At 38.4% G+C, this 14,116-nt stretch overlaps 1 protein-coding gene across 1 annotated transcript in view; it reads right to left on the reverse strand.

The window, feature by feature from the left end:
- The window catches only part of LOC103600151 (gamma-aminobutyric acid receptor subunit beta-1-like), a 34,762-nt gene extending 20,835 nt beyond the window's left edge, over window positions 1-13,927 (reverse strand). The window contains exons 1-3 of the mRNA XM_008584388.1: window positions 13,585-13,927; window positions 13,323-13,414; window positions 12,733-12,800 (exon numbers count right to left, since the gene is read on the reverse strand). Coding sequence (XP_008582610.1) covers window positions 12,733-12,800; window positions 13,323-13,414; window positions 13,585-13,664 — 240 coding nt within the window. The 5' untranslated portion in view covers window positions 13,665-13,927. The remainder of the gene's footprint in view (window positions 1-12,732; window positions 12,801-13,322; window positions 13,415-13,584) is intronic.
- Window positions 13,928-14,116: the final 189 nt, after the last annotated feature.

Consider the following 14,116-nt stretch of genomic DNA (forward strand, 5'->3'; position numbering starts at 1 on the left):
GGAAATCTTTCCATTTTTTTCTGTCAGTTCTCAGCAAACTAGAAGTACTGTAAATTTCAACTGCATAATGAAAATTCCAATATCAAGCAAAGATATTATCACATTTGATTGTGCATGTGAATTAATGTTACCCCTGATGTTGTGGCATTAAAGAGGGAGAAATTCTTCACAAGCCCGGAAGGTAATAGTGAAATAATAAAAATAACTAGCACTTAACATTTATAGAATTTTACAGTTTATATATAACATATACCTGAGCATATATTTATATATGACACATCTCTTTTGACGCTAACAGCTTCCTGAAATAGGTAGAGCAGGAATCATTATTTCCATTTATGTGGAACTGAGAATAAAAGGAATTAAGTCATGAGATTTATACTTGAGAGTATAAATTAGGATACAACATCATCAATTCAAATATAACTTGATAGAAACACACTCAAGAGGAAGGTACTTCAGGGGATAAACCAAAATTATATACACCATGTAGAGAATGTCTAAACTTAAAAAATCACTGTTGTGTACTGCCTACTGGACAATGATTTTAACTATGAGATTTATTAAGTATTAAACTACAAAACATTATTGTCACCTTGCCCAGTTGACATGGATGTTACACAACCAAAGAACAGCGGTGAATTTGTAAATTTCACATCTTGGGCTACAAAATATTGGGCATCACTGACAGATCAAGCAAAATGATTTTCAAGTGCAAGGATGAGTGTAGGCAACACAAATGCTGTCCCAGCATGCCCCAGCCATTTTTGCAAGCTGGTTCATATCAGCTCCCAAATGCAGGAAATGCTGGTTCTGGGACAAAGAATGAAAAAACTCCAGCTTCCCCTCTCTCCTCATACTCTTTTCAAATCTCTGTCCCATAGCAAACCTTTTCTCTTTCAACCATTCATTCACACTCTGGTATAAACACAGGAATTAAAAACCAACACTATTTTTGCCTCTCCCAGAGTTATTTGCATTTCAGCAGAAGTTCAGGCTGAAGATATCAAGTTCTAATGATGACATTTCAAGCTAGTGACTTTTTAGTCTGAAATCACCTTCTGTAGGTTCTCTCTACTTACTGTACCAACACAGTGCCATATTTTGTTTCCAACACTAAGCTCCACTCAATGAGATTGAATAGGATAAATGTATTGAAAAAGAATAAAAACAATTGCTTTGAGTTTTGGTTCACATGTCACTGTCCATTTTGCAAACCCAAAGAGACAAATCTTTAAAATGTGGAAAAGCGGGACAGTGACTATGCAAAAACATAATTCATCAAGTCATGTTTATGGTTGATGACAGTGATTTTGAACACAATAAGGACAGATGCCATCCTGTATCCTGAAATAATTCTTTTTCATAATTTTAGAGAACCAGGTTATGAAATCACCTTTAAACTTCATGACCACACAGTTTGTGTGGGTGTTTCCCAAAGTAGTGTTTATGTAGGCATAAGAGATATGCACCAATAAACCACCAAGGACTGAATCCGCTTTTCCAGTTTTGTGAATCCATTCTACTCTCCAAATTTTTCATCCTGTCTCCTCTCCTCATTTTCAACTTCAAAACTTCTAAAGATCAGTTCTTGCCACATTCAGCCAGAAGTTTTCACTTTACCAACATTAACCTTTGTAGTGAATCTTCTTTCTCTCTCTCATCAGCCTCAACTTGGCAGTTGGTTCAAACTAGGATTTTTCTTTCTGACAATTATTTCTTCGGGATGTACTAAATTTGTGGGGCGGGGGGGCAGAGGGATGAAGAAGTGGAGATGTCAGTTCACTGGTAAGAATCTTTCATCACCATTTAGTGTGGTAGTTGTTTTACCACATTACTGGTTACAAAAAAATGACTGTATGTATGTGGAGGTTTCAAGCAAAAGCTGACATGTTAAAGCAAATATAACATATAGCAGCAAGGATAAAATTATAACAAAAATGACTAGATAGCTATAGATAGATATTATATATATTTCTGGGTTAGAAGTATTTTACTTTACATTTTCATATTTAATAATGCCCTTAAAATTTAAAAACCTCTCCAGACTGGCTGAGGAACCCCTTTCCGTATGTTACCTTTTGTGTTTGATTTTCCTTCTTTTAAAATGCCATTCACTTTGTAGCCATCAATCAAGTTATTCTTAACAATTTTTAAATGTATGTCTAGAAATATTGATAGTCCAGGTGCCAGCAAGATGACATTTGAAAAATAAAAAGCAGTGATTATTTTTTAAAGAGGAAGAAAAGTTATATATATATGTATATGCATTGATATTTGTCATAGAGTGATTCCGTGTCTGTGAAACTGGCTGTGCTATGTGATGAAACTGTTTCTATGGAAACGCCTCATGATTCATGGTCAAGATAAAAGAAAATTACAGATGAAGGTGTAAAGTAGACTTAATGGAGAAACAATAAATTTCTGAATTAAAAAATGGAAATTTTATTACTAACAATTTTTATGACTAAGAATGCTTTTATCATTCAAATAAATGTTACCAAGCCCCTATAATATGCTAGGAGCCATATAGAGAATGTAAAGAATATAATCCTAAACTTCCCGAAGTTTACATAACTAGGGGGGAAGAAAAGGGAAGGTTAATTAGAACCTTATACAAATGATTCTTGAATTGTATTGGGTATTTTGTCTTTTAGAAGTCTTGATTTTCTTATATACCCCAGATATTCTTTCTCCAGCGTAATTCTCTCTAGTATGGCTGCAGAAAAATAAACTCTCTGTAGTAGAAATGTGATTTCCTCTGGGTCTTGAACTAGATCTAGATGCATTGGGGTGGGACAGGAGTTGCAGGTGGTAGGAGGAAAAAACAATGGCCACTGACATGAGAAAATGTTCTAGGCACAGGTAGGATTTCCAATGAACGTCATTGCACTGTCTCTATGGAAACCACAAAGCTGTTTCTCTTGACTAGAGAATTGTGTATCATTCTCCTGAAAATAACAAATCATAAGAAACAATCTCCCCATGAGTCAGGAAGGGTTAGAGTAGGCAGTGACCCTGAGCTTTCAACAAATCTCTTCCCCTGCTTTCAGGAAGGCTCCTAAATTAACCCTCTCATTCAAGTGGGATTCACTCTTTGCAACTTCCCTGATTAATCCATTCAGCAACAAGAGCGAGGCATCTAACCTCTAATTTTTCCCGTTGTTTCTGAAGGGCCTCACCACACTCTTATTCAGTAGAGATACGGATGGAACAGCTGATTGCTAACGATTACCTAAGAATCCTCTTTTGTTTGAATCTATTTCTCTAGCTGCTTTCTCTGTCTTCTTTCTCTAAACTAAAAAATGCAATCTATGAATAAGCCTTTGCTTAAATAGATTTCCTCTTTCCAGGAGAGCATCTCATAGGGGACAGGGCTCTGTTGAATTCTTGTTTAAAATCATACCCAACAGGCTATTCAAATGTTTCTGTTCTTCTGCAAAGCTCCTGGGAGTCACTTTTTAATTTCCTGGCAGGTAAGCTTCATTTCTCAGGGCATGCTGTTGGCCTCACTTTCACTGTCTGTTATACCCAGTCTCATTTCATCACCAAATACACTTTCTGAAAGAACTCACACTGCTTTCATGCGATTTCACGTGGAAACACAATGTTCCAGAAGGACTCTGAATCGCTTTAAGGATACAGTGGAGAAGAGAGCAGATGCTGTGTAAGTGGGTTCCCCACACATCTTTTTTTCCTATCTATATGGTTTAAAAAGACAACTAAAACAGAATACAAAAATCAGTTCTCTGGAAGAATTTAAAGAGTATATTCTAAATTCTACCAGGGTCTCAGTCCTCCTGGGGAAGGAAGTACATTGCTAAGGATAATTAAAGTTGAATGCATTCCATTCTCTGTCTTTGCCCAGCACTGTTTCTTTCTCAATATCACTAGTTGACCCATTTCAGGCACCACACTTATGGGCCCCAGGATTTCTCTCTGTTGCACTTGCCTTATTTGTGGACAGAATTAGAAGATTCACCAGGGAACTACTCTGTTTCAGGATGGTTTCAATCTCCAATAATCTACCTTATAACAACATATTAACATATTCTTTTTTTTTTCCAATTCTGAAAGTATGTCCAATTAGCAGTGCAGGAGATGGTGTCATGCTCCTTTCCTTAGGGTAGATGGTGACCCATATGTCAATCAGTCAATATCAAACCTTGGAAGCCACCGGGGCTCTTTTCTTCGCTATGCTGATATACAATCAGTCTCTACATCCCTCTGATCTGCCTTTGTTTAAATATCATTTTCTTACTTTCCATTCCTAAGGTCACTGTACTACTTCAAGCATTGATCATCTGGACTTTGAAACATCTCTCAACTTCTTAACTAAGAACACTACCCTCAGTTTTAGCCATCTCTACTTCATCCCACACATAGCTATAAGAATGGTCTCTCTGAAATGTAAAGCATAGTGCCTGTTAAACACGGCAGCACATTTTCTGCATTTCAGGACTAGGAACCATTTCCTTAACATACATATTACAGCATCATTTCTCTGTGTGTGTGTTTGTGCTCTCTTTTTAAAATGAAAGTGTAGAACATGTATGGGATTTTTTAAACCAGCAATTCAAAGAGGCATATAAAGTACAGTAAGGATTCCTCTACAACACACTCCTAGCTCTTATTCCACTTCCATGAGATAATAACTTTTACTCCTTTCTTACGTGCTCCTGAAGAAATGATCAGTGCATATGCAAATATAAGGGTACTTCAAAAAGTTCATGGAAAGATTTGTATTATCTTTTTCCCCCAATTTATTTATTTTAAGATAGTTTATTATATATGTATGTGGGTTACAAAGTTGACTATCAATGTGTGATGGTTAGATTGGGATAATTAGCTTATTCGTCATCACGATACAGAATCATTCTTTGTGTCTGTTCACCAATTTCTCAGTAACCCCCTTTCTCCACCCCTCCCATTTTCCACCTCTAGTAACCACAGTTCTGTTCTCTCCTTCTAAAAGTTCAATGTATTATTGTGATCGTTGTTTCTTGAAAGTCTTTCTCTCTCTCTCTCTGTCTCTCTTTATTATTTATTTATGGATTCAGCTCCTGCTTATGAGTGAGAACGCGGTATTTCTCTTTCTGTTTCTTTTAATTTTATTTTTCCACAAACTTTTTGAAGTACCTTAGTTTATGTTTATAGAAAGGCTTCTTTTTACACAAGTGAGGACATTCAAAAATGTTGTCATACGCCTTGCATTTAGTACTCAGTCTCTGACCTCTTGACAATTCTCCTTGTGCCCTTAAAGTTCTTACCACAGTGAGTTACCTGTAGTGCCCAGAACACTTCATGCCATTTTCTGGAAAACCTACCTACACAAATGCCCTTCCTTATGCTTGGAAGGTCCTTCTCTTCTGCAGCCTATACAGAATTGCTAACTAATTACTCTTTTTTTTTTTTAAAAAAGATGACCGGTAAGGGGATCTCAACCCTTGGCTTGGTGCTGTCAGCACCACGCTCAGCCAGTGAGCAAACCGGCCATCCCTATATAGGATCCGAACCCATGGCCTTGGTGTTATCATCACCGCACTCTACCGAGTGAGCCACGGGCCGGCCCAGCTAACTAATTACTCTTTAAGATTCATTTCAGCATTAACTCTTCACCATGCTTTGGAAACTGCTTCTCTGCACTTACATGGGATTCTGTATGTACATGTCTCTATTATAGCACCTACCACCTTGTTTTAAAATAACCATGTATGCATATAATGTCCTCGCACTGACTGAAACTTGTCCTAGTCATATACTCATCTCTAGTGCCCAGTTCAGGGCCTGATAAAAGAGTAAGTGTTCAGTAAGTATGTGTCAAACATAAATATCCTATGACCAAGATAACTGTGAATGTTTCAAATTCTTTCAAAGAGAAAACTCCAGTCCAATATTATACATTTTAAATAAAATTTTTAAAAAATAAAACCTGTAAACTCCACCGGGACAGAGACCACATCTCTTTTGTTCTCTAGATGTTTTTTTTTTTTCCTTTTTGTCTTTTTTCATGACCAGCAGCAGACTGCAACCCTCAGTGTCGCACCCGTACCGGACTGGGACCGGCAACGGAATCGCAACCCTTGGTGTTGCGCCCGCAGCTCGCTCAGCCAGTGAGCGGCCGGTCTGTATGTGGGATCCGAACCCTCGGCGGGAGCGCCGCCGCGCTCCCAAGTGGCGCACTGTAGCAGTGCGCCACCGGGCCGGCCCCTGTTCTCTAGATTAATTGAATAAATGCTCTGGGAAAACTGCCCTTTAATCTTAAATTCACAATATCACAGGTTTTATTGAGGATGTGAAGGGCAAGGGAGATACATTAGTTCACTTAGTGGGGAGTAGCCATAAGGACTAGGAGGATTCTAAAAAAGTGATAACTGGGCTCACTAAAGGTGAAATATGCATCCTTCACCTTTTTTCTTGTGGCCGGCCTTTTTTCTAAGTTATCACCACTGATATGAATTAATTGTAAACCCTTTCTTAAGCATATCTGCCAAGTGCTAGGCAATAGATTGCTAAATGCTACTATTAACTTTCTTCCCTTTCAATAGATAGAAGTCAAGGAACTTCATGAAATGCATGATCTGCTGAAAACAGAAGTATTCTAAAATGCAGAAAGTCAATCCTGGTATTATGAAAAACAGGATTCAGTGCTGTCACAGTTTATGAGCTATGTATTAATGTTTAGTCAACTATAAGCATATATCAATCCATCTTCCTATTATCCTGAAATATGATTATATCATTTAAGCCCCTTTACTAAAACCTAAATCAATTGGAAACATTGAAACTATTTATTTTTTTCTTTTGGTAATTTAAGATTTCATTTGGGTGTGTTTTGAGGGGGCTATCAAGCATTTGGGGGCCTGCCAAGACAAACATCTGATGCTTTTCATTCAAAAACTTACAGAATTTATACTAAGTGCTATTCAGCTGAGACAAACACCCTAGTTTTACCGTTCACTTCTTAGCTAACTGATGGAAGGATTTTAAGCAGGTGGATAAATCCTTTGGGATACCTATATCTTGAAAAATAACTATTTTCTTTTGTTTCACGTCAAGTGTTGAAAATGTATTAGCTTGGTAGCACTGCAGCAATGTTTCCAGTTTGAATACAATGGACAGCACTAGAAAGAAATACTTCTAATTTGGTCTTGGCCCCAATGTTCAATACAATATAAACCAGGCATCAGTCAAGTCTCATTTTGAAGACCATTGATCCAATGTTTCTTGTTGCTTTCTTTGCAAGTGTGGTTAAGGAAGAAAAACTTGAATAATAATGCCATGACTGGTTAAAATGACAATTCAAGAGGCCCTAGACTGCATGCAATTCTTACTGCAAAGTCCCCATGAGACTGCTATAGTTTGCACTCAGTAGGAACTCAATAAATGGTTGTTGATTGACTCACCTACCAGGAGAAGAAGATGGAGTAAGACAGAATTTAATAGGGAGACAAGAGGATAGGAAGATTCTTGATTTTGACAGTCTAAAATAATTAAAAATGTAACTTTTTATTATAGAATACTTGAACTGAAAAGGGGTTTGGCAATCATATAATTTACATTCATTTTATAGAGGAGAAACATAAGGCCTAGAGAGGTCAAATTACTCACTCAAATTCCCAAAGGTAAATACTGGGAACATTTAATTTTTTTACTAGCCTGACAGTTAGAACCTCGACCCTGGAAACAGGTTGCCTGGTTTCAAATCCTGTCTCTGCCATTCACTAGCTCTGTAACTTCTGAGTACGTTATATTATCTCTTTCAACCTAAGTTTCTCCCTCTCTCAGCCTCAGTTCTTCAATCTGCAATAGGGGCTAAGAATTGCATAGCCTTAAATCAAGGATTAAATAAGCTATTAATATAAAGCACTTGATAACCATACCTCACACATGGGAAGTGTTCAATAAATGTTACTATTTATTTTCATTCAATTATACACTTTAATTCTCAGTCTGGTCCTGTAATCCTAAAATCACAGGCTTTCAAATGTAAACTCAAACTTTTTAAAATGTAGATAGGCTTGCTTTAATATGGCTTAAGGTATAAAAATATCTTTTTGTTATCTCCAAACAGAAAGGCGGAAAGATTTTCCTCTCTCAGCCTCTCCAGATGGTATAATATTGTAACCCAGCACCTAAAAGAAAGACCTGGGTGATTACTCACATAAGAGAAAAATGTATTTATACCTTTACTTAACTACTGATATCTGTTCCTCCCTTTAAATAATACTAACCTGTTTGCAAAGGAAATTCTACAATAACCCCAGAGAATTTACTGACAGCAGCAAGAATATGTTTAGGCCATTTTCCAAAGCTATTGCTAACTCCTCATTGGGGGGTGGGGGTGGGGGGGGCAGACAGTTTGCAGTGTTCTCTATTCTAAAAAAGAAAAGTCATTAGTGTTCTCTGTAGAGTATCAGGATAGTATTGTTGGAGTTACTGTGCCTGGTAATATTTTCATGGCCATAATTTAAGATTGGCTGATTCGTAAGTATTGACAAAGTTAGAAAGGCTGCTCTTGTCTTTGTCCTGTTGCTTATCACCAATTATTGACCTAATTTACCCTTTTAAGCACAGCTACTTGTTTAGCAGGAAATTAACTTAATTTAAAACCTTGAAATAATACCATTCCTAAAAAAAATTTTTTTTAAATGTTCATTTCTTAAGAAAGCTAGATCTTGGAATAATGTACAACCTTGATTCTGAAAGTGCTGTCCACACACCAGCAATCAACATTGGCTGGGGGAAAAGGAGACTGTCAGGCCACACCCCAGACCTGTGATTCAGAATTTGCATTTTAACAAGATCCCAGAGTGGCTTGGGTATGCAGTAAAGATTGAGAAGCACTGAGAAATGGATGTGGGGGAGCAGGATTTTGACAAGTCATTACTGTTTTGAGTCACCATGGTGATGGTGATCAGACATAACTGCAATGTGTACCAGAAACCTCCAAAATCAAATATTAAAATAACAACAACAGCAGAATTTAAGTGTATATTTGGTAAATTAAAATTGGGTTTTTTAAGGCATCATTTATAAAATCGGTTCATTGCAGTTTTGCCATTCTTGTTGTTAATCATAATGCCTATAAGAGCATTCACTGCTTTACTCAACCATGCATGAAGGGAGGAAGGAGTAATGAATACATGATAGCTATCTTTTATTGGGAATGGCTTGGACTGAATCCCACTTTGAGTTGACTCAATGGATATAAAGTCTTCTGGGGGTGGCCAGCTGAACCACCCTGTCTTTAGATCAGGGACAGAGAGTTGTGTGGTTGGAACTCCTACTTGATGATCAGGATCTGCCTTCTAGAACAGGAAGAAACAGCTAGTCATTAGAATCTCAAGTACAAAGTTCAACTACTTGTTTGCAGGTAGTTAATATCATAATTTCCCAAACAACTACTCAAAGAGAAAACTTGTCTACTTCTGCGTATGTTTTACTGGGCTTATAGTAGCAGATGTTAGTGGTTACTTGAGGGACAATTCTGGGAGCTCTTGTCTCCTTTTGCTCCAACTGCCTCCTGTTCATCTTGAGTCAATCCTGTGTGTGTGTGCGTGTGTTGGTTTGGCAGAAACTGTTAAGAGAAGTTTCGAAGGGTTTAATTTACAATAAATAAAAATCACAGTATATTTTAAGATGACTGTTTAGAAAATAACAACAATGTATCTGCAATCACATGCACCATATCCCATGATGCCAGAAGAAAAATCCTTTCTAATTTAATCAATATATTATTGCCTGAATAGAAAAGCCTTGCTCTCCATATAAATATTTTTCTATCAGAATTATTCTTCAGAGCTTTTGCATTTACTGATCAGAACTAAGGATTCTTGATTGCAGAGATTCTTGACTATAAAGCCTCCTTTTTATTTTCTTAATTTAGGAAAAACATTTTATATCCTAAAGTACATGAATCAGAAAATACTCTTGATAGTCTTTAAAACAGACAATGCTATAAACCAGTCTGAAATTTTATTTTACTTGGGTAGCACAGGAAAAGAACAGAAATGAACAGAACCTAGTTCTCAAACCCACTAATTTAATGCATAGTTTTCATGTAATTTTTCCAGCCAAGGAATGGCTAATAGTGGTAACAAATAAAAATATAAAATGGAGAATTATATTAGTAATGGGTTTAACTTGCATTTTCCTAAAAACGATTTTTATTATATTCTTATCCATTCTTACATTTTGTTAATATTGGTGAAAACTTCCTATTAAATAACCTCAAATGTTATTCCTATCAGGGTACTGAAACATGCTTAATATAAAAAGCGATGAATCTTATTTCCTATAGACTTTCAGCTCTACTTACATTATCTAAAATCAAAGCATATTATAGACAATTCTGTTACCCCTGGGGAACTAACCATCCAGGTTGTATTCATACAGAGCCCTCAATCCTAAAAAAAATTCCTCTTTATTTCAATTTTTTCTTGAAGTTATTTCCAGTCTATTTACTCAATGCTTTGTTGTAGATGAAAGAAGGTAAAATAAACCTTGGGTCTTTTTAGTACTTCTCATTGAAACAAGAAACAAAGAAAAATCAGGAAATCAAAGTTTACTATTTTTCAACTTTCAGTGGCTTCTATTTTCCCAACATTTCTCCAACATCATTGTGGAAAGGTAACAGATATTTTAGTAGAATATATTTTTCAAAGGTTTATCTGTTGGGTGAATATTTTTTAAAAATTAAGTTCATTTACACCCATGGTGCTGTGAGTAAACGGATTGTATTATTTAATCATGAGGAGGACATTTCCAGTGGTATTGCAATTACACACAATCCTTTTTTCTGAACTTACGTATGAATTCAGTTGAACACTGATTATACAGAATTTTTTGTTTTGGTGGTTGTTTTGGTTAACAGCAATTTCCCTATTCAATTCAGTTAATTAAAAAAAAGCTTAAAAGTTTTATGTAAATATAGTTAACAGAATTATATATTTTTTAAAATTCTGAAGAGCATGGTACCCTATACAGCAAGGCAGACCACTGGCAAAGGCAGCCTTTGCCTTTTGAGCTTTCTGAATCTTCTCCTATTTTATAAATTATCTGTGTAGACGTTTACAAGGTGCCAAAATAAATGACTGAAAAGGAAAATATCATTTATCTACATGATACAACTTATTAAATTAATTCATTGTCTAACTTATCCAGTTGCATTTGCATGGATTGGGCACAATTTATATACGTCCACCTGTTATTTCATTCTCCAGGGTGTTTGTAAATAGTATGTTTTGGGTTGCTTTGTGGTATTAACATGTATATAAACAGAATATAAGTCAGTCTTGTTAAAAATCTTGCCAAGTCAGAAAATATTCATTGTGCATTGTTTCAAATATTAGATTTTTTTCCAGTACAACAATCAGAGACATTTTAAAATAGTATTTTAAATAAGCTATTTAAAGCAGAGGTAGTTAGGACTATAAAATTCAGAAACCTAATAGTCTCAATTTTTTTCTAATCCTACTCAATAGGCTATAAACATTTTTTATTTCTTCCCTCACATAGCCTAAATAAAAAGAAAAAGAAAAGAAATTTTCTTAAACCTTAGCATATTTAAACACCACAGTAGGAACAAAATGAAAGACAATTCAATCGCCTTTACAGCTATAGAGTGATTAAATCCCAAAAGGATTTAGTCTTTAAATTATTCAGGATGTCTAAATTTCTGCTGCCATAATACTTTTTCACAAGTGGAATAAAAATGGCATTTTGCTCATGTAGATCTAGCTGTTCCCTAGGTGGTTGATTCTAGAAAAGCAACAGGCTTTTCTCCCTGTCTTACAAGAAGCAACAGATAGAAACTCTAACAACTAGAAAACTGCTACCCACAGTGGTTGGAAACAGCGAACAGAGAAGGTGACAGGTATGATATCAATCCATTTTCCAACAGCTTCCGAAAAGAGGGAGAAAAAGGACATAAGAGAATGTTGACCCCTTTGAAATAGAAGGATTGTGCTATGTTACTATCGCCTTCCCTGCCTTCCACGGCCCCTGCAATCATCAGGCTTTCTGGGCGTGCTTAGGTTTCTAGAGTAAAGCGAAGAAACATAACTCGAACCATCTTGTTTCAACCTAAATTTGCAAAATGCAGCAAGTCAAATTCATCAACCCCCACACAGGAACAATACAAGCCTCCCCAGAAGCAGGCTTGGGCACTTTCCGTATTAGCAAACACAGACTGTTGTCTCAGCCTGTTGCTCCTGCCACACGATGTGCTACAGCCTGAAGGAGAGAGGGGACACTCTGACACCCCGACTGTGCACTTGGTGGCGGGTACTTCGTGCGCCTGGGCTCTAGGTCTGCGGGAGCTGCAGGGGCCGCGCCTGACGAGGTGGCTGCTGCGGATCACCCGTCGGGGACCCTAGTGCAGGCCGCCCGGCGGCCGGCAGATGGTGCCCTCCTCATCTGAACACGCAGGGAAACCCGGCTAAAGTAATCCTCAGACTCCGCCCCAGCCGATCAGCCGGCGCAACAGCCACCCGTCCTTCCCAAAATAGTGCCGAGCAGGTTTCCTCCGGAACACCGCAGTAGTCCGTGTGTGTCCAAAATACAAAGCAGGGGTGACCGGGTGTGTGTGCTCGAATTGGGAGCGCGCGCGGAGTGGGACTCTCGGGGATGGGGGCGAGGTGACCGCCAATGAAACACAGAGGGCACGGGGACCGGTCCATTTCGCATCTGCGTAAGCCGGACCGCCGAGCCCGTCGGGAGGCCACTCACCATGTTCACTTCGGAGACCATGTCTATGCTGGCGACATCGATCCGCATCCCGACGTCCACGGGGGGCCCTGCCGGGGAGGTGGGACTATATTAAGGACATATGCTCTGAGTGGCAGCGGTCTGAGGAGGGCTGGGGGGCTTGCTAGCCCTTACTACAGTCTGAACGGGATTCCTCCCTCCTCCTCCCCCCCCCCCCCCCCCCCCCCCCCCACCTTGCAGGGGACAGCCTGGGAAAACAGGTGTGAGCACACGCGTGATGCAGTGACTATGCAGAGGGTGTGTCGGGCCGGGGAAGGGTCGGCTCAGCCTGGAGACTCATCCACCTGAGACTGGAAGTCCGGGGTGTGTGTGTGTGTGGTGTGTGTGTGCCTGTGTGCGTGTGTCCAGGGCGTAGTGCACGTTTACGAAAATGACATGCTTTTTTTTTTTTTTTTTTTTTTTTTATTTTTTTTTTTAAAAAAAAAAATTTAAAAAAAAAAAAAAAAAAAAATTTTTTTTTTTTTTTTTTTTTTTTTTTTTAATATTTATCTTTGACAGAAAAGAACCGAGAACTAGGGATGGGTTACAGGTTGAAAAAGATGAAGCATTACCTCCAAAGTCCGGTCGCAAGCGAATGTCATATCCTTTGAGCAATCTGTCCACTGTCTCTTTCACGTATGACATGTTGCTGGGTTCATTGGCGCTGGAGGGAAGAAGTAGGGACCGAATTCAAAATGAGCACAACTGCGAGCAGACATAAAAAGATACAGGCACACCTACACTCAAATAGCAATATACATGATCCAACAGCAGGCATGTAAAAAGAAAAACACCAAGAAAAAAAGAGAGAGAGATTCAACAACAGCAGCTCACCTGTGTGCACAACAGACCATGGCAATCATCACAGGGAAAGAAAGAAGCCCCAAACTCTCTCGATTGTGTACTGTCCACATTACTAACTCTGATTAAAGAATTGTCTTTTCTGCGAAGATTCAAGGAATGCAACTTAGTCGGCTGCTGGGCAGTAATTCCCGAATGGACCTGCGCATGCGCAGAGGGTGCTCACTACCAAAAGACACCTTGTGCCTTGCAAACAATATTCCTAGTGGAACAGGCAACAGATTTCAATCCCTTTAAAGTTCCTGTTTGGAGTGCTCTGCGTCCTCCGGGTAGTCGGAGACACCTGCTGTTTCCATGCAGGGGATCCTACGTGCATATGTATACGGAGTTTTCTTAGTGCATTGGAGGTTGCTGTGTTCGTTTCTTTTCTGCCCTCAACCTCATTTTCTTTTTACTGAGCTGTCAGTGATCTGGCTAAGGCTGCTTGTGATTGGCATCTTTCGTTAACAGTCACGGAGGTCCTAGAACAGAGAATCTGGAGGCGGGGCTGTTCTTTGGTCGCGCG

Source organism: Galeopterus variegatus, unplaced genomic scaffold (assembly GCF_000696425.1).
Source record: "Galeopterus variegatus unplaced genomic scaffold, G_variegatus-3.0.2 Scaffold3253, whole genome shotgun sequence".
NCBI lineage: Eukaryota > Metazoa > Chordata > Mammalia > Dermoptera > Cynocephalidae > Galeopterus > Galeopterus variegatus.